The following is a 23,631-nucleotide window of genomic DNA, read 5'->3' as shown; positions in this document are numbered from 1 at the left end:
AGCAGGAAGAGAGGGAGTGACTGTCCTTGAGGTATTGTAACTCAACTGTATTTTTATTCAATCTGTATAAAAACTGTTTCTCCTCGGGTGGTTTGTTTTGCCTCATAAAAGCTAAAACTTTAGCATATCACCAATTTTAGGCACTAAGGCTTTTTGTGGTAAAATACAACCTAGTGAATTGGTGCTTCTTTATATAAAATAACTACCAGAGCCAAGGCAGCATGCTGCTACCTCCATCCCTGCATCTCCGCTGGAAATACTCAGGTTCTCCTAATACAAAATGGTCATAAGAAATGCTGAAATCCATTTCAGTGGATGGATTTGACCTCTCTGGTCCATGAGGGAACTAATACCAAAATGTGTCAATCAGCTTTAATACTCAGAGAACTGCTAGGCAGGTTAAACTCTTGGGAAGATACATATGGGGCGATTCTTTGAAGGCTCTTAACGCAGCCTCTAAATTTCCTATGTGTGATGCTGGTGTCTACAGTGTTGGGCACTGCATGACCGGCACACCTGGTACAGATGTGTGCTACTGCATAGACCAAGCACCAGAGGAGATCGCATGTGATATTGTGTTGTCCTGCAGCATGGTTACACACATGGTGATAGCACCCTCAGTTTGGCAGTGGGGGAACAGCTGTTTTCTCTGGTCTTGGTGACAGAGGGATATTTCCTCTTTTAAAAAATGTGAATTTTCTCTTAAGAAACTTTTCCATGGCACATTAGAAAAAATTTAGGGATTGGCACTTAGTGCCAGCAGCCATCACAGTCTGTAACATTTGTAGATTTCTAGGCCAGGCTTAATCACTCACTGGCCAGGGCTCAGGCCCACTGTAAGCAGCAGGACTTTTCTGCTTGTTTCATGGATAAGGAAAGTGACCTGACAACCAGTGATTTCTGTAGCACATAGGAAGAGCAGATGAATAACTGGTTCAAAATCTGGAATACCTCCAGGTATTTCTCTACCATGTCTCTGTCTGTGAAAACCTGCCATTCTTTCTCTTCCCCTGGAAGACTGTCACCAAGAAGTAAAAGCAGGAGGTCCAAGGACAATTCATAAACTAGCACAGGCTGGAGGAAGCTACATCATTTCAGTATTACATGGTTTGTGGACTGGACTTGGGCAAGTGCACCGTGAGTGCCAGCAGCTCTAACTAATCTTCATCTGGTGTAAATCGGTGTGGATTCAAAAACAATCAGTGGAGCACAATTAATTTTAATCAGTTCTGGAGGTGGCTGTCTCTTAAGCTTTTTTTTAACATCTCCAAGCACCTGAGTAACAAAGTAAGACTGGAGGGAAGTGGGAAGTAAACACAGTAAAGAGGATTAACAAGAGTTGTTTGGTAAATAAGCAACTGAGATGGGAGGGAGAGGGACCTGCAGTATGTAATCCTATTTCTGCAGCTAACTGGTGTGTCAGTGTCTGTGAGGGGAGTAAGATATTTACATAAAAGGGAGAAATAAATCCCTGGCTCCCTGTGTAAAATTAAGATACTGGAGCCATCTCTCAAACCTCGAAGGGGAAAGCAAAGCTGCATCCAGGTCTCCATGCGAGCTGATGCAACAGCTATGCAACGTGGCAGGAAGTGTTTCGAATGGTTTGACAACATGTGAAAAACCTGTACTTAGTATCTCCAGAACATCCATATGGTCTGAGATGACCCATGAGGAGCCCGTTGTGCCTAGGGATGTGACTCCTTGGCTCTGCTGGATTTTAGGTAGGATGGATACCTCTGCTCTCAGATGTACCACAGGGTTTGCTGCAAAGAGCCCTCTTGCTAAGTCAGCAGAGAAAGTAGGCTGATGATAGCAAAGTTTTACATGATATACCTTTTACTCACTATTCTAACTTTGTCAAGCCACTGTTTTGTATGTGTCCCATAGCCTGAGAGAAAGGTACCATAAATGCCTACATATGCACTTCCTTAAATAGGCACTGAGTTCACCTTCAAATAATAATTAAATGGGAGAAAACATTGTACTGAAATAAAATGACAGGTCATATTTAAACTGTCTTAAAATTCATTGCTCAGGTATTTTCTAGGGTATTCAGCATTAGCATATGATTTATGGACCCTGTATACTGCAAGGTCTAGTTTCAGTAGAAGGAGCAAGGTTCAGAAAGTTGGTTTTGCTTGACAAAATGAGGCAGATGCTTGCAAGGGGAAAACACAGAGGCTTGTTTAAGGAGGGTAAAAAGTGGGATTTGGGGCTGTGGTGAACTGCTATGTGTGGAAGAGTGTGTCCCATGGTGCAGGGGTGTATGTCCTGCTCAGCATGCCTTGGCCCCACACCTCTTGCCCAGCCTGTTTTGTACCACTCACTCCCCCAAAGAGCAAGGATTGTGTAGTCCTCCTTATGGCCAACTCCCATGAGAAGCACTGAGGCTGAGCACGATCTAGTCCAAAATCATTACTAATTGCAACAAAACAATGCTTTTCCATGTGGGGAGAGAAGACAGAACAGTGTCCTAAACTTACTTAATCGCTCTAAGTGGATATTCACAGCATGGCTGATGGCAGACAGGTCAAGGTGCATTGAGATTGTTAATCTCTTCTATTCTCCCTGACATGTTAGAAGGGTTTGTACTGAAATGGTGCCTTAATGCTAAGCAGATGGCTGGAAAGACCGTAATTACTCAGAAGATAAAGTGAGATAGTTGGTGGAAAAGCTGGGTTAATAAGTACTGTTTGAGTGGGGGACACTCAAAGGGAAGAAGAAGGTCTATGGGGGCAGATCTGTGTGTCTGATGCAATTCCCTGACGTCAAACCAGTTCAGGACTGCAAAAAGGGTCAACCCCTAAGAAGTGCCATTCAAAAGGGAATATGGTCTTCATCGGGAAGACCTGGGAACGTCACTGAGGGCAGTTGAAAGAAAGACAAACTTCAAAATTTTGGAAGAGCAAGGAAAAGACAGTCACACTGTAGCCTGATTATCTTTTCCACTGGCCGAATGTTGATGTTTATCAACAACAGGATTGGCATTTACTGCTGAGCACCACTGTCCAGGTCTTCTGCCACCTCTAACAAAAGCCCAACATCCCCATGTGTTGCTTAGCCTCTATGCCTAATCATCTCCCAGTGGTGAATTTATTCCCATCCTTGGAATGAGGTTGCAGATGATCTACTAATGGCAATTTAAATACCCTGAGCAACTAATGTTTCTGCAGGAGATCCCATTTTTTAACCATCAATAAATGAGTTCATAGAATCACAGAATGGTTGAGGTTGGAAGGGACAGCCTGAGATCATCTAGTCCAAACTCGTGCTCTCACAGGGTCAGCTAGAGCAGGTTGCCCAGGACTGTGTCCAACTGGGTTTTGAATCTCCACAGATGGAGAGTCCACAACCTCTCTGAGTTCTTGTTGGTTTTCTTGTGTTCTTTCAAAGCTATCACTATTTATTAAACTAAATGTAGCTCTGCTTGGTGAAAACTGAGTGCTACTACAAGGAAAATCAGTTGTTCTTCCAAACGGTATTGAAGTCTGGGTGTTGGCTGTGCAACAATTTCCAGGCTAGTATATATGAGACAAACTGTTGAACAGCTTTACGACTTGGCTCAAGCCCACTGGAGATGCCAGAGCTCTGCTGTATTCATTCTGCTGATTCAGTGGCATCGTTGGGGATTTTGGACGGGGGACTAATGGTTGGCGCTGCCCAATGTTTTTTGGGTGCATCAAGACAAAAAAGGGTTGGCCTCATTTTTTAAGTAGAATAGCAAAAGTATTGCTACTACTTGTTAGCAGGTTCATTTGACAGATCAAGGGCTGATGAGTAAAGTGGATAAAATAGCCTTTCATTTGGAGAGATGGCTGAGCCAAGCTGCATGGGCAGTGCTGTGCAGGGAAGTTTGCTTTGCTGTTGCCTGTGCAGTATGTGTTGGTCAGATAAGCAGGAGGATCTGCCCTTCAGTGCTGTCAGTCTGGGATTTTTATAAGCACTAAATGTTTACATAACTATTAAAGGGCAAGATTTCTCTTTTAAGTTATACTTAATGCCCCATTGTTTCTCATAACCAGGAACACTAGAAGCCTTCAGGAGGCTTTAGTCTTTAGCATAAAACAAGTGGTCCAAGTGTTTCACAGAATACTCTCCTATGGATCATTTTTCACTTGTCCACTTCTAATTTGTGATGTATTGACGAAGATGCCAACAGAAATCTGTAGAGCATTATGGTATATCCTGTGATCAATTAACTTTTCACTGTGAACAGAAACAAAGTTGCCATTTTTCTGTTTTCTACTGCCGATGAGGGTACCACATCAAATGGGCAGAAGTCTTGCAATAGACTCAAGTATTGTACAGTTACTGCCTCAGTGCAACTCCGTAATAGCCACGGGTGGATTTTACAGGCTCGTGCCAGAATATAATGGTCATGCTGGTCTAATTGTATTGGTTGAAATATTCCTGATTCACCCCAGCACAATTAGAAGATACAAGTGGATACTAGAGCTTTGAAACATATAGGAGAGTTGCCAGGTTTTCCATGAGTTTTTTATTATATTTTTTCCTGAAGCCATAACTTCTGAAGTAATCTGAATAAATATGAGATCAGGGTTCTCTTCACCTACTAGTCTAAAAACTGACTTTAAATTCAAGACTCTTACATATTCAAAATCCTACAAGGCAAAGAAATAAAGTTTTCTTAGAAATTCCTTTAATTTTTAAGCCAATCATAGTTTTCACAAGCTGAGACAAGGGCACTTGTGGCTGACCCTGCTGGTGAAAGCCACAGCTGTGGCTGAGATGTACCCAGCACAGTGTGCAGGGACACTTGAAGAAAGTTTTTGGCTTGATTATCTGGGATATCTGAGCTTAGGACTGTGTTTGTTACAGCCTGCAAGAACCCAGGAGCAGCACCCTGGGGTGCCTGGGACAATCTTTTTCATGACTCAAATTGTACCCATGGTAGTAGGGTGGGGGTGTAGATCCGTTACTCCAGCTCTGTATCACCCAGAAATTCCCTCTACACAATGAGAATCCCACAGGAACCTGCTGGGTGCCTTTATTGCCCCCTTTTCCTTTCCACAAAGGATTTGCAGTGCATCTGGAGCAAAAGCCTGATTTCTCCAGTGGCTGAACAGCTGCAGCTCCCGGTGGGTTCAGCGGACATGGAGGATTTGCAGGAGTTCTAAAAGCCCAAAAGTTAGAACAAGAAAGCCAGAAAAGTGTGGAAATGCCCCGACAGTTCCCACACATGCCCCATGCTGCCCCAGGCAGGCTCTGCCCGGACTCACTCTGCTCTGCCTCGGGGTGACAGGAAGCCAGACCACGTCACCACCTCGGGGTGACGTGGAGCAGCTAGGCACTCGTCGGTCCCCTACCCATCACACTCATCCAACCACCTTCAAGATGCTCAGGACTGTTCAGCACACCTCTCAGTGCTGTGTGCACGACCCATTCCCCTCCAGTCTCTGCCCTTTCTTGTTTTCCACAGAGCCATCGTTCCTGCATCACCCCCACGTTGCCCCAGATTTGACCATGCAGAAGATACTCCCTTTCTGCCTGACTTTTCGGCACACTTCAGGCCAGCAACCTTGGTTTGGGGCCACCCTTGGCTCCTTTAATTCGTGGCTTCTGCTGACTTTGATTTTGATGCCTGGCTCTAACCTGGACTTCTGTGTGCAGAGGAAAGGGAGAGCTCAAGGAATGGCAGGAGCCGTGCTCGGACGTGCTTCCTCTTGTGCAGGGAATCTCAGCCGGAGGTAACGAAGCATCTGACCACAGCAGCATTATTTCACACTGTAATTTATGTGCATTAGTTTCACACCTTTGTCTAATTAGTCACAACTGGGTGTCCAAACAAGACCTCAGCTTTTCCATGCCCTAGCTGAGAGCAGGCGTTGATAAAGTAAGGCTCAGGGGTACTTGTCCCCACCGGCTGGTTTCAGGGGTCCCTGCTGCTCTGAAGGGAGGTCACATCACACACACCCCTGTCTTGCTGTGCTGTTGCTGCCATGCAGCCACACTGCCCAAGGCGCAAAGGCTGTGGATGAGGTGCCCCTGCGCAGAGCTGCGACGTTCCTCAGGTGCACATTGATCACTTGCAGCCACCCTCAAGCCCCTTGCAGCTCTGCTGCCACCACTTGTGTGGCTGCACGGTCTGATTTCTGCTACCTCTGTCCTTCCTTCTCTGCACCCCCCATACTTACTGCTAAATATTTATAATGCTCCCGGGTTGCTAAGCAGCACACGGCTCCCAGCTCAGTAGAGCCTTGCCGCAAAGGCGAGACACGCAGTAGGTCAGTGTGGGCAGAGCTGGGGGCGGGAGAAGCTGGCATCTGCTGGGGTGGTCCTGCTCTGCCACATGCTTACCTGGCTCTGACTCCAGTGTCCCCTCCATCGACAGGCACGTGGCCACCCCCTCCAGTATGTCTGGGCTGGAGAACGATGATCCTGCTTTGTCCATCTCAAGAGAGCTGGCTAAATAGCCATGTCAGAGGGCATTTGTGGAGATGAGCATCGCAGCATCCGTTCCCCAAGCTAATGCCAGGTGATGGAGTGAAGCACTAACAGGGGGTCTGATCCCAGCTGTGTGCGAGGCGAGAGTGGGAAAAATAGGGTCATTCCTCATTCTTGCCTTTGCAAAGAGGTCCCAGATGGAGAAATGGTGCCGCCTTTGGTGTCTGCTTTTTGAGGCAGTAGCATGAAACCTTATGAAAGATGTTAATACTCCCAAGCAGCAGGAACTGCTGGCTAACCTGGCTCTTCCTTTCAGTTGCTCTGAGCCCTGGGAAGCCAGTGTGGAGACTGGCTGAACTCAAATCCTTCCTCAGAAATTGTCCCCAGTTACAGTTGTCTAAAGCCACTTAGCTCCAAAACTGCACAAAACCAAATCTTTTTGTAGGCATCAAGGTGTGCAGGACTTGCTGCTTGCTCTGCCTCTGTATGGGCTTGCCCTATTGCACACCTAGAGTATGGGAAGGCTGGGACCACCCTGTGCAGTCCAGTTAGAGTGGGTTTGCATTTGTCCTGCAAAGAGCAGGGTCTGGCTCTGCAGACTCTTCTTTGTGAGTGGAGAAAGTCAGAAGCAGCTGCTTGGAAATCAGTGGTCTTACTCTAGTTGGTGGCAGAGACAGATTGCCTCAAATGCAAAGTGATCTAGATAGATAGTTGCAAAGGTCAGTTCATTTTACAAGTTTTAATTTTCTTCTCAGCTCCTTGCATTTATTTGTGTTACAGACACTCTTCTATTAAAGGCATTTCAATAACAGAAAATCTGCAGAGAATTTTGGTTCATCTGCACAGAAATTAATCATTACTATTTAAATAAGTTTGTGAAATTCTATTTAAATGATTCTGTGAAATAGCAGTAGCCTTGTTCTTCTGTATGGATCAAGTCCATCCTTCAAGTTGTTGCCTACGTTTGCAAGGGATCAAATAGCAAGGTAGTTATCTACATTCAGCAAAAAATCTGGGCACAGAGTAGCACAGATCAACTTTGTTTTGGGGATGGAAAAGTCCAGTGCCTAAAATGGCAATATCTACAGTCTCTTGGGTGGTGAGAGACATACTGTCCTTCAGATACAGCGAGAGAGCAGTGAAGAGCAGCCCTCGCTCATCTCCTCTCTCCACCACCTGATTATTCCAACCCCATGTTTTTCCAGTACTGATGCCCACCCTGACCTGGAGCACAGGGCACCAACAGCCAGGCAGTTTGCAGACATGGTAGGGGACTCCTGCACCTTTCCCTCCTCCACTTCCCCTCCAATATAGATATCTTTTTATAAGGACAACTTCTAATTGGGAGCCCAGCTAAATAATAGTTTATAAATGTCTTTTACTGGCCTCACTGTAGCTGAGCAGAAGTAGTTAGGTAGTTGTCGTGTCTTGTTCAATGTATATGTTTAGATGTGTTGTCTATATAAAAAAAAAACAAGGTATTGATCAGGATTGGTACAGCTGGGCACTTGAAAAGCATGTTTCTCCAGATTTCCTAATTAATGTTTATTAAGTACTTTGAAGATAGAGAGCATTGAATCGTGATAGGTGTTGTTCAATCTGTTCCAGAAAGACGGGAGAATTTTAAAGGACTAAGAGAAAGATCTCAGTTTGGGCTTCCACTGGCGTTTTTTTATTACTGAGAGGCAGATAAGCAGAGGAGTGTTTGTTGCCTTCATGCCAACACCTATGAGAATGTGCATGTCTCTGTTTCGTGTGGGTCATGGAGAGCTGTCACAGATGCATGCAGAAATGAAGGACCAAACCTGCATGTGCATTCAGCTTGTGGGCACAAAACCCCAGAGAGTGTGCACCATCCAGTTTGGGGATAGCCTTAAATTTTTGTCCATCATTACAGCTTAAATTTACCTGTGTCTACTTCTCATTTCTCCCATTCTTTTCCTTTCCTGGTGTTCCCTGAGACCAATCCCATCCTCTCTTTCTTTTCATTAGACTAGATTGTTCAAGCTTGTCTTCCATAAGAAATTAGGACAGAAATTTGAGCTGCCTTCTCTCTTTAATTATAGACTTGTTAGGGCAGATCCTGCCTAATGCAATAGAGTTACATATAAACCCGGTTATCTGGGAGCTACATATATATGGACAATTCCAGGCTGTTTCTGCATTGCTTGGCAGAGCGTGGTGCACCATGAACTGAGCCCCATGAATGTGCCTTAGCTGCCTACACTGCTCTGTGACAGGACAGGCCTTTGAGGAGCAGGAGCACGCCCAGCTCATCCCCAAAGGGCACTGCCAGTGCGTAGTACACTGCCAGGCATGGCCATGGCTGTGGCCATCCTCCAGACATGTTTTGGCTTGTTTGAAGCAGGGCGCCTTCATTCCATGCATTTAATATCTTCTTTTTTTTCTTGTTTTTTCTTTTTTTTTTCTTTTTTTTCATTTAGTGGCTTTTGCCAGGCTGAAAGGCTGGCAACATGAGCTCATTTTTTTACATTAGGACCATTCATTTTTTTCCTTTTGTCATCAAAACATATCAACAATGTATTCTGCACTGAGAAGACCCAAGGGATAACGTCAGCTGTAATATCCCTCCAGTCAATAAAACCTTTTAAAGATCGTTATAGGGAATGCAAAGAATGGGTTGTAATGTGAGGGGTCACTGAAAGTAGTTTTATCAATTATGTCAGTTAATAGTCTAGTATCCTAATGATAAAGCTGCTTCTCTTCCTTAAGACTGGTTTTGTGTAGGAGCATAATTCTGAAGTTAGCTTAATTGAAGACCTAGTAGGAAATGTGATTGCATCACCTTGGTCTCCCAGGGGCAGATCTTCCTCTGTAATATCAGAACAAATCCTGTGGAATTACTCTGACTTTGCACTGCTGAAAATAAATGAAGACTAAACTCCACTTCTTAAATTTCATGTGTGGCTCAGCAATCTATTGCAATTACTTGCAATCTGAACAGGCCAAATCCTCCCTTCAGATATACCCAGAGCGACTTCAGCAGGCTGGGATAGATGCACTTTTGCAGAAAGAGATCTGCCCACCACGTTTTGCAGCCCGAGCACATGAGCTCAGGGAACCTCTAAGTGCTTCTGAGTGGCTGCAGAGCAGCTCCATATGGATTTATTTTTTATCCCGAGAGAAGCACTCAGCAAAGGCTGGATCTTCAATCCATGCACAGCGAGGGGGATTTGGCTATCACAGGGGAGTGTGAAACACCCCAAAAGAGAAATTGCCCACATGCCTGCAGGGCTTGCTTAAATGTACTCCAGAAACTGGTCAACTAAAAATGGCTGTGAGGGAGAGCTGAATTAGCCGTAAATTGCAGACTTGAAAGTGCTCATGTGAACAGCCAGAAAAGAAGAAACTGTCCTTAGGAGATGGTATCTTGGGGCTAGATCAAAGCTTATTGATGTGACATGACTTGCAGTGCCGTGAAAGAGACTTTCCCGTTTTGCATAATGGTCCTAGCACTGTGCACTTGTACAGATCTTCTCCTCTTCTCCACGCGTGAGAGAGACAGAAAAGGTCTGAAAATGTTCAAAATTGTATGTTTACTTTCTCCCATAAATCTTATTTATCAGCTGACCACTAGTTTTGTTTGGCTAAGACTGAAGTATTCAAAGGTCTCTAGGGAAAGAATGGCCTTTTGTGATTCACAAAAGGCACCTCTTTTTTTTTTCATAAAGAGTAAAGGGGCAATGCAGCTTGAGGAAGGAGACCTCCATCAAATGTCCAAAACTGAAAGTAACCCAACATACATAGTCCTTCCAAACAGTGCAGGTAATATCATCCAGGTTACCTATAAGACTTTGTAGTTTGGAAGAGTAAGTCAAAATCATCACATATTGGGATAATAAGTAAGTAATAAACACTGGGGCAAGACAGTTTGTTTGTCTTTTAGATGCTGGACTGTCTAACTTACCAGACTGAAGATGAAAATCAGGGAATACATGTAAAAGCCTTGGGAGATTGAGAGTATTGAACATTGGTCCTCAACAAGCATTGAGCAGTAGTGAGTGCATTGCTGAAAGTTGTCCAGATGGAGCTGCTTTTTATTAGAACTGTAAAACATTTGCTTTGTACGTGGGAGGTAGTTGAGCCAGTGACCTCTTCCTACGAGGAATGAATAGTACGCTGCTTGTTTTCCGGACAGATAGATGGTCCACATATGGCTGTTAACTAATTTAATAGAGAAAAACTAAGGTTGCAGAGAATTTTCATCATTAGGATTTCTTCTTTGATTTCTATCTTTACAGTGTCAAATAAAAAATATCCAGATTGAATTTTTCTGGTCCCTCTGAGATAGTCAAAGGGAGAAGTCAGAATGTGAGTCTCTTTCCATGACTCTGAAAACTACCTCCAGAGGAGTGTTCTTCCTTCTTTAACATGAGCCCCATATGTCTGGGCATTAGCACCAGGCTGGCCAGCGCAGGCTAGTTATTAAGGAAGGCTCATGGTGGGTAGCTGCACAAAAATTCAATGGCTATGTCCCAGAAAGCAACTGTTGTCAGTGCACTGAGCCCCTCTAGCAGGGGTCCTGTTCACAAACCAGTCTTAGAAAGCAAGCTCACTTCTCCCACCAGTTGCTATTGTGGGAACTGATTCACCTCTGATGGCTGATGGCCAGCATGAATCAAACGGCTGTTTGATGAGTGCCCCAGTACTGAGATGTAAACAGCCTCCATTCACCTTCTTTATGATCTTATAAACATTCAGGTTGCTGGGAGAGATGGTCCAGTAATTGAATAACATTACAACACTTATTCTTCCATTTCTATCCTGCATCTGCTAAATAAGGATGTTTTTGAAGTGTGGCTGTAGACCACACATCGTCTTGTCTGGGCTTCCAACAGCAAAGCCTAGCCAAGAGTGCTAAACATAGCTGCCACAGGTACTGCTAGCAACCTAGCCCAGGAGATGAAGCTGAGTGAAAATATACATACCAGGTATTTACCCTGTTTCTTGGACAACTTTTGTAACCCAGGAAGATGCTGCTGCCATTGGATCTCTACTGGCATAGAGGTAGCTTTGATATTTCTGCTGTGCACTGGGGGCACCTCGGGACAGACCAATCCTATGAAGCAAATGGGTGTGTCATATGAGACCCAGTTTTATTGAAAATCATTAATTTTTATGTGTTGATAGCTAATGAAATATTCATCAGTATGGAGAAGGGCTTTGAAGTCGTCGCCCGTATAAGCGATACATCTTCAGCTCTCTGACTTGCCTCTTCCCTTCTGCTGCTTTCCCTCGGGCATCGGCAGGCACACGTGTGACCTGGCGCCTGCCACCACCAGCGCAGGAGGGGCGGGTGAGCCGCAGAGAGGTAGAGCAGCTCGCTGGCTGCTTGTCTTTACCCATAGCACAGCCCTGTGCCGTGCCATGCAAAAGTGGGGCTGCCCACAGAGCCTGGTAGCAGCTTTGTTCATGGTAGGAGCCACCTCGAGGTGAAACTGCTTTGAGAGGAGAGGCAAGTTCTGTATGTGTTACTAAAAGCACCTTCACAAGAGGAACTGAAAACACGAAATGGTTTTTGGCACAGGTGCCTTGTACATTGGCACAGGTACAGCTGTGCAAAGGCAGCACAGAGGTGCCTCACAGCTTTCACTATTGGTAAAATCTTTTATCAGTTGATACTGATACCCATACCATGAAATATTTTTTAATATATATTTTTGCAGGTGTCTTTTAACTACGATTTACAATTTTGTGCTAATGCTCAGGAAAGAGTGGAGTTACACTGTGGTCTACTGAGCACTGTGCATCTCCTCCAACAACACACAGCACGGAGGGCAAAGCGGCCTTTCCTCCTCTAACTGCATTTTAGAAGAATGACACACTATTCCTGTTTTCTAAGAAACAGGATAGGTGTTTCCTTCAGAGGATAATCCAGGGCAGCAAATCCCACGTGGAGGCAGGCATCTCCTGGCAGTGCTGAGTGGGGTATGGGAGCCCCAGAAGGAGGGGAAATTAAGATCCCTTCATTTCTCTGCTGCCAGCCCAAAGTCAGCCCCTCCTAGCTTGGCTGGGTTTCTCTGGGGCCCAACCTTCCCAGATGCTGGCCATGGTGCATCGGCACTCAACAGAAACATTGCTATGGAGGTAGGCAGTAGGAAACAGGTTTGCAACCCTCAGGCTTGTCTTATGAAATCAGGTTTTATTCTTAGCTCTCATCCCTTCCAAGCACAAAGCACCTTGAGGAGTATGAGCATGTGGATTGTGTTGTGTCTTTTAAACTCTGTTGCAGTTTACTCTTCTGGACAAAATTTCTGTTCTTATTTCTAGGTGATCTTATTCTCCTCAAAGCTTCAATAAGCCTCTAAGTAATGAGGCATAATAAAGTCCTGATTAAATGAACAGTCTGCTCAGCTTTTGCTTGATTTTTTCTGAAAAGTCATATATAGAGATTTTCTTAGGAGTGTGTCCAAGTAAGACACAAGGTGAAACCCTGCCCTAGTACTTTACTGCACAACTGCCTTACAGACGGTAGGTCTATGCCAAATTTACACCAGTAGCCAAAGCTGGCAGGGAGGGTTTTGTCAAATATGCCAACTGAGTTTTGTGACTAGACGTGATCAAGGGCCAAAAACTGTGTCTCCTCTAAGAAATTTTCTAAAGACAGAACATACAAATTATGTTTGACTGTGCATCGTTACGTTGACCTTTACACAGGACTGCGCAGAAAACTGGTACAAGCCAATAGGACAGGCCAATTTCTTTGATAAATAAGATTTATAATGCAATCAGAACGTCATCTGAAATTGAAGCTCGACGTGTGAAATACACTATTAAATGGCTGTTTGATGCTTTCTTGATTTTAGGACTCATGCAAATTAACGCATGCATGGTGGAGAGGTCATTACGGACCCTGATGCATCATTTCAGGCGCGTACTGAGCTGTACAGAGTCGCATGTACCTTTCATTTGCAGATGTTTGGCATGAAGAGTGCACCAATTTGTTTGCTAAACATCAAAGCACAATGTGTAGCAAATCATACTGTAAAGCAATGCAAACCATTTGTTAGTGAACAGCCCGTTTTGCCTGCCGCCAAGTGAGTATGTCACAGATACCATCAGTTCCCTACTCATTCCCTCACTAATCTGAAACATAATTTTCACCAATGAAGAGCAACTCTGGAATGGAAATGCATAAATACAGGGCCACAGCACTTCAGCTGAAAGTGGGCTTGGAGTATTATACATAGGAAGATCTTGCATAACCTAGCTTATCAGGCAGAAAATAGGATAAAAGGGCTCCCTTTGGTGTGTAAGAGGAAAACTTGCATGCTTCTCAACAGTGGATGAAATTTGAGGTAAAAAAGAGCTAGTGGCACACAGAGCTAGTGGCACAAAAAGAGCCAGTGCCCTAATGCAAAAGGGCAGTAGAAAAATCACAACAGGCCAAAATGACTTTGCATATCTAAATACATAGGTCAATTTTAATCACTGTGACAAGTGCATACAAGTCTGTCAAGCGCATCATTTATATGGTGTAACTGAGGCAAGTTTGACCCCAAATCCATGCCTGACATGCACTTGGAAATAAATCGAGTGAAGGAGTTAAACAGAGCATTCTCCAAGCCTGAACTTTTGTGTCTGCCAAAAATAAATAAATAAATGCCTCAAATAGACATTTCATTGAAACCGAAGAAAGTAGTTGCTCTGTTTTGCTAGCACTAGGCCTGAGCAGTTGATAAGGCAGAAGCAGAACCCTGATAAAATCTCCGTTCTGCTTTTTGCAGGCTCTGAAAAAATACACTTCCAATGCATGCTAGTGCCAGTGGTGTAATATCACCGGCAACGTCTCCAGCAGTGCCTTCAGAGAGGTTTCACCATCGGAGGAGAGTCTCCAAACCTCGCAGGTCTGTGCTGGGAGACCAGCCTGGGGAGGAGAAAGAGCAAACTGCTGCTCTCGGAAGAGAAACTGAAGCAAAAAAAGGGGGAAGGGAAAAAGAGTTTCAGGAGGACTGAAGAAGTCAGTCTTGAAATCACTTCTAGAAAAAGGGAAAATGTAGATAAAAATGAGAGGAAGGCATTTTTTAACGTGAAGAAAGAAGAGGAGGCTAAACAGGGAAAGAAAATGGAACTGGAGAGGTGCAGAAACACATAGAACACCAAAATAAAGAAAGAAGGGGTAAACAGGAGACAAACAGAGAGCAAGTAGAAGTGGCCAAAATGTCTTCCGTTTTTGATCATTCATAGAGCTGATTGTCAGGGTTGGAATTTTTGAAAGCAATAGAGAAGTTTAAAGACAGCCACACCACTTTTCCTGCCCAGGAAATAATAAGAGTATTGCCGTCAGATTCTCCATTCCTCTTGTCAGGGATGTGGTGGGGTGGATGGATGCTTTACAATGTCATGAAAGACAGAGCCGCAGAAGCTTGTGTCAGATACAGACAGGCACAGCATGTTAATAGCTGAAAAAGGGTTCAACAAAGCTCGTAGTCTCCCCTTCCCTTCCATTACCATTCTCTAACAGCTGAAATCGCGGCTAATATTAACAAGCCTTAACTCTTACCAGCTAAAGAGCGGCGTAAGATATCACAATCAGAAGTATTTTCTTTGAGATTACAAGCAAAACAAATATATCTTCCTGTAATAATTTTCCATAAATCTTTCACTAGTACTTTGCTGAAATTCAATGTCATTAACTATTTTTCTATTAATTGTTGTTTGTTTTGTTAAACAATGTCAAGAACAATAGCACAGACTGACTGTTGTATTGCAGTTTTTATTTGGTCCTCTTTTTGCCCTTAGAAGCACCTTAAACTCAAAGCACTAATGTCTGAAATATCCATGTGGAAAGAACAAAGCTTTTTCCTCCTACTATGTGTACAGCTTCAGCTTTAAATAAAGGTCACACCACTTTTGAGGAGAGAAGTTGTGGGGGAAACACTTACATGATGTAACATGGTCTGTTACAGGACTTATGCTTAGGTCTCCCTTTTCAGAGTCACTTTAAAATCCCAAATAAGATGATTTTGTTCCATGATGTGCAGATGCTTGTTAGATTTCTGCACTTGCTGGGCATTTCCTGAATTGCCTCACAATTAGCATTGGTGGTCCTGGCCTGTGTTACCAAACGGTGCCAGTGACCACCAAACAAATAAAAAGCGGATGCTTCAGTGGTTGGTGCTGGGGGACTGGTAGATCACAGCAGGCACCATGTTTCAGTCACTAACTCAGACACCTAGAACATGGACATCTGTGGCTGGGCAAGTAAACTAGCCTTCCTTCACAGACAATGCAGAGAAACATGAATGCCTTGGGCACAAAGCATCTGACTTATTTTGGGGATCCACTTTAAGCTGTTCTGAACTGTGTTTTAAAAGTGCCTGTTTCTCTCCATTGACTGTGAAGGTAGTCTGGAGTGGTCACCACAGACGCACGTAACTATGCTGGTCAGATGAATCCTCTCCTAGTGACCAAACATGGCGGTTTTATGATGACTGGTGAGTGAGTTGGGTCCTCAGTGGACATGACTGGTCATCATCCCAGTTTGAATGATGTTGCACTTTGAGGAAAAAGGCCCAGGACTGCCCCAAGGCAGATCCTGACCCAGTGCCCAAGCCCCCATTCCAGGGATGAACGTGGTGGTGGAGGGCTCTCCTTCCAGCAGCCTTTGTCTCGTGCAACTTACACACCAGTATCTATACACAGGCTAGCACGGGGAGACCAACTGCCCATCAACAGGGCTTAGGACCAGACCCCTCATCTTCCAGGTGGATCATGAGGCTTGACAAACTTTAACTGCTGGTTTGACCCATGTTCAGAAAGGGAAAAGAGAAAGGAAAAGTTCAGTGTTATGCTGCACCTTACATGTCCTTGCTTTCAATCTGTATTGATGAAGAAGATGTTTATCTCTGTCCTTTCTTCTCCCCCCACCCTGCCTATACATCACCGAACCTGGGATCACCCAAGGAAACCAATGAGAAAAGAAGAGAACGGAACCAGTCGGGCTGAATATGCAATGACCTCCTCCCAAAACAACAAAACAGTTGATAACAATGCAGTCGTATAATCCCCGAAACCCCGCCGAGGCACAGGAGGTGGTAAACTTTCAAAGCACACACACGGAGTATGCAAGGTGGGTGAAATAAGGCAACGAAAGGAGCTGTGGCCAAGGACTTCATTTCAGAAATAATGCACGCATCAGTGATTCAGAAGAGAAAATCAGGCTGCTCTTCAGGCTTGCTGCTTCTCCAAGGGAGGATAAATTCGCCCACCTGGGCTGCCTGGAGAAGAGGCCTCACAGAGGCATAAGTATTGCATGCTGCATCTCGTGAAAGCGATGTCGCGATGCCTCTCACTTCTTCTTCTTCCTCTTTCCCCCCCACTTTTCAGTTTGAATTGAGTGTCCACAAAAAGCTGCTTAAATAGGATCTTTCAAGGAGCAGGTGATCTGCCAGAGTGGCAGCAGCTTATTATAAGTGGGTCTGAGAGTCACGAGTGGGAGCTGTCACCTATGTGCTTCTCCAGCCTGTGCAGTTTTGTACGCTTATACTTCATTCTTATAATTCTTATTATTTCATTATTAAAAAGGGAAAAATGTTTTCTGTTAAGCCATCAAGCAACCAAAAATTGCATGAACTTGTGACTTAACCCAGGAAATTCATCCGTGGTCTGGTGACTATGCAATTTCCATGGCTGAAGACTTTTCAGGCAAAAGAAATCAAAATGTCAGATTTTAGCAAGTAGCGTTGCTATTGAAAGAGAAATATTATTAAGAGGTGCTTTGAATGTTATTACTTCATAATCAGCCTTTTTTTGCATCACACTATTTTTTATCTTTAACAAAGTTCTTCCTTTGTAAAATTATACATGTTTCTCTGTGTTTGCATCACGCTGATTCCCCAGGGAAACCCCTACAGGAAAGATGTTGTTTACATCTTGGCGTGAGTATTTGGGCGGGATTGTGTTGAAAGGACTAGCAGCCCTTTGAAGCCCTCTTCATTCACTGATTAGTGTTGTTTCCTGAACGCATTGAGTCTCCTGAACTGACCCACCGAGGACATTGTAGGTCTGGCTTGGAGGATGACTTTTGAGGGTCTGGTGAGCTGGTTGTGCCCACGTTAACTCAGTCTCTGCCTCTCCTGGGCAGAGACTGCCAATCGTGCCAAATTCAGCATAATAGCTTAGTGTTGTACTTTCCGTGACGTGGATTGCAGACTACTTAAAGCAAAGCCAAATCCACCCAGATTCATTTCGCGTAGGATCTCAGGTTAGACTCAGTAAGTAACCCTTAGGATAAAGGCAATGAGACTAGCCGAGACGCTGGTCTTTCCCCACCTCCTGAAAACTTTCCTTCGTGTCACACCTCCACGTGTATGTCTCCATTTACCTCTGTGCTGAAAGTAGTGATGCAGTGAAAGACAAATTTCCACCCTGGCTTCTTGTCTGGACATCAAGCTTCGATACCGTTTGGTCTCCATGTCTGTGAGTAACTCCCAGGTGCCGACCCAGTCTCACTCTGGGACGTGTCTGCGCCCCGGCCATCACGTCCCTCGGTACTGCAACACACCGATGCTTTCAGTTTTATATAAGGATGTGCCTGAACTGCAGAAATCAGACCTTGATTTTGAATGCATTCCTGTCTGCGGTTGGTCTACTGCTGGGATGTAGAGTTTGGGCTGATGGTAGAGGAAGACGATGTTCTGCAGACCTTCCCCGAAAAAGCTCCGGGATGTTCAAATCAGCAGTTTCAGCTCAGGCCCATCTCTAGTTTTCTATTACCTATTGAACAATAGGGTGTATGTAAATAGAAGTATCTTTTCAATGATGAAATTAAATGCTGCTATATACTGCTGTTGAGGAATTTATGGAGTTACTCATTTAGCTTTTTAGCTTGTCATCACTATGTAGAAGTTTAGCTACATAAAATTATTTTTTAAAGGCTAGACTTTCTTGAGAAGTGAATGCAATTACAAAAGTGAAAGGGACTAAGTAACCCTTTGCCCAAGGGTACAATCATTCCCTGCCACATTCATGTTGTGTGCTTGCAAAAGACACAGTGATATGTTCTTAGATCCAAAGTGGGATTAATTTACACTTTGGGTCTAGTATCCCAAATGTTGATTGCCTAAAGCACTTAACCCCTAAATACTATAATAAAAATATTGCAAGTATATTTCTAGAATATTTTTTAAGCTATAACATTTATTTTGGTGTAGTTACCTATGTTTGCCTTTCTTTTTTTACTCCAGTTGTTTCTGCCTAAATGTGGCATATTTTGAGACTGGTTGCATGTTTAGCCGAGAGTATAATGTATGAATGCAGATGAGTTTAGCATGACACGGGCTCAGGATTAGCACTTTCTCCTAAAGGTTGTTTATTTTATTTATTTCCTAATACAGCTTTAAAGGCATGTTCTGTAACGCCAAAATCACAAAAGGGATTTGTAGCTCATTATGTCCATCCAAATGTGTCTGGTTTTGCCAGAAAAAGTCTAAAGGGATGGTCACCGGACACTGTCTGACTTTCAGTGATGTCAATGGTAAAATGTCCTCAGTGAGAGAAAACCCTGGTGCATGACATAACCCACAAGCAAATCCACCCCAGGCACCCTGAAGTCTCCTCAGTGGAACATAAGCGTTTCAAACTTCATGGAGAGCAGGGAGGCAGGACATTTCAAGGAGCAGCATGTGGGGACTGGGATCTACTTTCAACTTTGCCACTGGTCTGCTGTTTACTAGCAAGTAATTTTGCCTCTCTGTGCCTCAATTTACCCATCTGTATAATCAAGATAAAAATACTTACCAGCTCTGTGGCAGTATTTTCGGAGACATAGATATATCCTATTTGCATAGGCAGATTTACACTATCATTATATCCAACATGCTGGTGATATTAAATAAACGTATTTGGGCGCATCACCACCATAATATTTCATAAACAAACATTCCCCGGTGTGCTTTTTTAACCCGTTGGCCCCAGAAGAGCAGCAGCACGCAGGCTGAGAGCTGCTCCTCTGCTTGTCCAGAGCCTTTGCTCTCAGCACTCGCACAGCTCCATGGCGGGAAGAGATGGGAAATCCTGCACGGGGTAGTTTTGCCTTTAGATTCCTGCCTAAGTACAGTTGACTACATTGCACCAAAATTTAAGGTGATCTTCAGAAAGGCGCTTGGAAAAGTATACTGGAAGCAGATGTAAGTCTTCAGAACAGAGAGGCTAGAAAGGCGGTGTCATTGAGGAATGATTTCTGAAGTTTGCTGATGTGGTTTAAGGTTGTGTTTAACACTCTACAGACTACTTGCAAAGCTTTTATAAAAGAGGGTTCTGTGCTTCCCTATTGTACTATAATTAAATACAAAGGGAAAGGAATAGGCTTGATGGATAAGGGCTTCGCTAAGCAGTGACCCTGGATCTGGGGAACTGGCAATTCAAAATACAGCTTTACAAGCATTTTGAGTTTATTTTTAGCCACCAAGATATCAGGCGTAGAAAGGTCCTGCATAGCTCCGTTCACAAAATAGCCAGATTCCCGTCAGATGAAAAGGTGGCCAATTTCTACGCAGAAGTTAACTGCTCTGCTCTGACCCCTCTGACCACCACCAGACAGACTCAGAAAACTGCCGTGTTCAGCCTGAGGGAGAGCATCAACTCCAAATTTCTTCTCAAGGATCACCACTGGCAGATGCAAGCAGGGAATGCACTTTAAGGGCCCGAGCTGCAAAGTGTTGAGTTTCCTCGGTCCTCGGCAGCGCCAGGAAGGTGGAGCTGAAGCCCCAGCCCTGCCGCCCTTCCTGGCTCAGACCCGACACAGCAGTGTGACCAGGAAAGCATCTCTACCTTGGATAGATGCTGCACAAGCAGACGTGGAAGGAAAGAGGAGAGTTCTACAAAGTATAAGATATAAATATATTGATATATATCTATACAGAGACCTAATTGTCCAGTCTTGCATGCCATATGGTCACAGCATGTGAATCGAGTGTGGGCCTCCTGCTCCAACCAGGTCATGACCATAGATGCTGCCAGGCAATGGAGAATCAGGCCTATGGTAGATATGTATTTTACAATACTCCCTGCACCTGTACAAACAAAAATATATTATTTTAAACTGAAAAATAGTGTGTTTAAATCAATGCATGAATGTAAATATTCTAAGATCTGCCTTCTTGACTGTGTACCACATATACAGATGAAAACGAATATTGTTTATAGGAAATCTGTATCAGTGGTTAAATGACTAAAGAGAAAAAAGTATCAGAATTAATGTTGTCATGTTTCTCAAACAAGCCATTAATGTATATTTAGTATTTAAGGATATTGCTCAATAAATATGTTCCGTACCAAAAACTGTGTTGCATATACAGATTGTGCAGTACCCTATTTTAAAAAGGCACCATAATTAATTTTTATTTTAAATAAAAATGTACTTGTAAAAAGTTTCCTGTGTCCTGTCAGTTATGTAGCTGAGAAGAGAGTCTACACATTGAAGAGAAGTAATGAAGGGAGGAATGCTGCAGTGCCTCTTCAGGCACCTCTCTTACTGCCCAAATTAACCCTGCTTGCTTGAACAGTTTCTGTTCTGGTTTTGGAGAAGCTCATGGCTGCTGCTCACACCTGTGTCCAGCTGGGTTCTGGTTCTGTCTCGCCTAACCCTGCAGTTTCAGTCCCATGCAAGAACAAAAGCAAATTATGGAACAGTCCTTCAGCAGATCAACACTGACAACACAGACAACACAGTAGCTAAACCTGGATCCTTTGGCTGGGATTCACCCCTACAGTTTTATGCCTTTACCAGACAGGGGTGAAGAGCACAGTCTGTGTGAGGTCCTCTGAAGCCAAGGGGCCATCACAACCTGCTCCTTCACAGCCGGGCTCTTCCTTCCCCAGCCACAGGAGGAGCCTAAAGCAACTCCCCAGGGACCACCAGGTACCTCAGTGAGCTCAGCTGAATACCAGCCAGGGGCTGGGAGGATTTTATTTTAAATGGGGAGGCATCTTGGTTGCCTTTAATTCCCAAGACAATATTCCCTAACAGTTTTCATGGGTCCCTTGAGAATGATTTCATATCCCAGTTTAAAGGAGCCCTGAAACGGGATAGACCAACACTAACGCAAAATGATCAGCTGGCAGTTTAATGAATTACAGCAATAGCCATTATGCCATATACTATGATATCCTGCAGACTTAAATATCAGACATGTTTTGCAAAAGAAAACTTCCACGTTAAAGTCTCCCTGTGACCACTGAGAAAGAAAATGTCTCTGGAAGGCATGGCCCCTGCTTCAGGCATCAAAGCTGCTGGGGTCAACATCTGTACCTCCAGTCTGCAGAAGAGGAAGAAGGACGTCACTTTGAAGAGGAGACTGCCACAACTGGGAAGAGACTGCTGGGAAACCAGTCAGCAGAAAAAGGTGGGGCACAGCCCTGGTGAAATTCAGGTGAGGGCCCTCAAGTCCTACTAACAGGAAAAATATCAGCCCAGAATTCACTGCCATTTGGCTGAGCTCTTGTCATGCTGTAGTCATGGGGAGATGGTCACAGGAACCAATGCATGAGCACGTTAAAAAATGACCCAAGTACCAGTGCTCTTCAGCAAGCAATGGGAGTATTGGGTGCAAATCTGATTAGACTAGAGCACAGCAGAAGAGCTGCAAACCTAAAACCGGGGTTATGTCTTGAGCATAGCTGAAAACATTGCTAAATAATATGAGACACAGCAACTTGCCATGCTGAAGAGCCTGGTGTTGCCTGGTACGCTCTTCCTCCGCTGCCCCATCACTGGGAACCAGCGTTATGATACCAAGAGAGAAATTAGATTACTGAGTTTTAATATTATTTGGAGAGGGAGCAAGAGATTTGTAATGAGAGATGCAGTGTATTATGTGATTTTAGTAATATACAATCATTATCAAGTGCATTTCACTGGTTTCATCTGGACACGTGCATTGCCAAGGTCTACATCATTTTAATAGACGTCCAGTATAATTAGTTTCAAATTACAGCTTTCTCCATTTCTGAAAGACGCTCTGATTTGGGCATGCTTGATTCATGCAGGTATAATCTTTGCCCCCAAAACAGTCAGATGTTTAAAAAAAAACCACAACTGATGTTTTAGTATGTATTAGTCTTCAGTTACTAAAGTGTTAACATTCTTAATATTAATAGATATTTCTTTTCTATCAAAAATATCCCTTCAGACCTGATCTTCCATTTAATAAAGATTTTGTCTAAGCCATTTCCTTAAGGTTCTTTCATAACTATTATGTCTTCAACCATTTTTATAGCACAGAAATAATTGTCTAATTGCAAGCTAACAGAGAAGTTGCCCTTGAAAGTGGCTTGAATCTAATTATTTTTTTTTAGTATTCAGGAAAAAATACTGGGAATATTAATACCAAGATTCCTGGCATGTTCTGAACTTATTTTTGGTTCTAGTTAAAACAAAACTGCCACACACTGCCACATTTAAACACTTGTCATGCTGCTCCTGTCTTGCACTGTGGCAAGGTTTGGTATATCCATGGGGATTAGCAATTCTCCTGATCAGGCTGAGCATCTGAGCAGTGTCTGTGCCACGCCGGTGTGCTCCTGGCCCAGCCCGTCCCGGTGTGAGCATCCAGGCAGTGCTGTGAGCCCTGGCAAGGGCTCCTTACCGGAGCGGCTAACATATAGCACATGGGATGTCCTGGCAGCCACGGAGGGAGGCACCGATGCCTGGATGAAGTGTGCGGCTCCTGAAGGGGTGTTTTCTGGGGAGAGGGAGGGATGGGGCAGCTGCTGGGTGCAGAATGCAGCACCAACACCCACGTTGTGGCCCCAGTACAGACAGTCACTGAACAAGTTAAGGTATAGCAGCAAAACGATTGAGGCTGGGGGTAGGTGTCAAACCCCCTTTATCATATATTATAAAATGCCATAAAAGTATTATACCCATGAAAGTAGCATTATTGCACTGACCACAGTTTCTGCTCAGCCTCCAGTGCTGCTGAGGAGGGGGCTGGACAGGGCAAATGTGATGCATGGACACCCTTAACAACTTATAAAAGGCTCCTATGGGCTTTAATTTCTACCTAACGGTATCAATGGCAAGGCTTTAAGAAGCTGATTTTATCATAAGTGCTGGCTAAATACATCAAATCCTCTTTCTGGCATGTTGGTTTCCTTAATCTGTGAGCTCTCATAAAAAAACCAGTTAAATGGTATTTATATATATCTGCCTGAAAGTATTTTATATTATATATCACAGTGGCTGAAAGAGAAAGGAAGTTT

General features: G+C 43.9%; 1 protein-coding gene across 2 annotated transcripts in view; it reads left to right on the top strand.

The window, feature by feature from the left end:
* Window positions 1-20,748, top strand: part of PRIMA1 (proline rich membrane anchor 1) — a 55,960-nt gene extending 35,212 nt beyond the window's left edge. Inside the window, exon 5 of one of the 2 annotated variants that reach the window (XM_072865734.1) lies at window positions 16,333-20,748. In XM_072865734.1, the coding sequence (XP_072721835.1) occupies window positions 16,333-16,432 (100 nt within the window). In that variant the 3' untranslated portion in view covers window positions 16,433-20,748. Of the gene's footprint in view, window positions 1-13,232; window positions 13,309-16,332 lie in introns of those variants that run through there. The other variant, XM_072865735.1, reaches the window with a different exon arrangement.
* The last annotated feature ends 2,883 nt before the right edge of the window (window positions 20,749-23,631 follow it).

This window comes from Ciconia boyciana, chromosome 6 (assembly GCF_034638445.1).
Source record: "Ciconia boyciana chromosome 6, ASM3463844v1, whole genome shotgun sequence".
In the NCBI taxonomy this organism is placed as follows: domain Eukaryota; kingdom Metazoa; phylum Chordata; class Aves; order Ciconiiformes; family Ciconiidae; genus Ciconia; species Ciconia boyciana.
The sequence above is the reverse complement of the archived record's forward strand: the minus strand, read 5'-3'. Positions and strand labels throughout refer to the sequence as shown.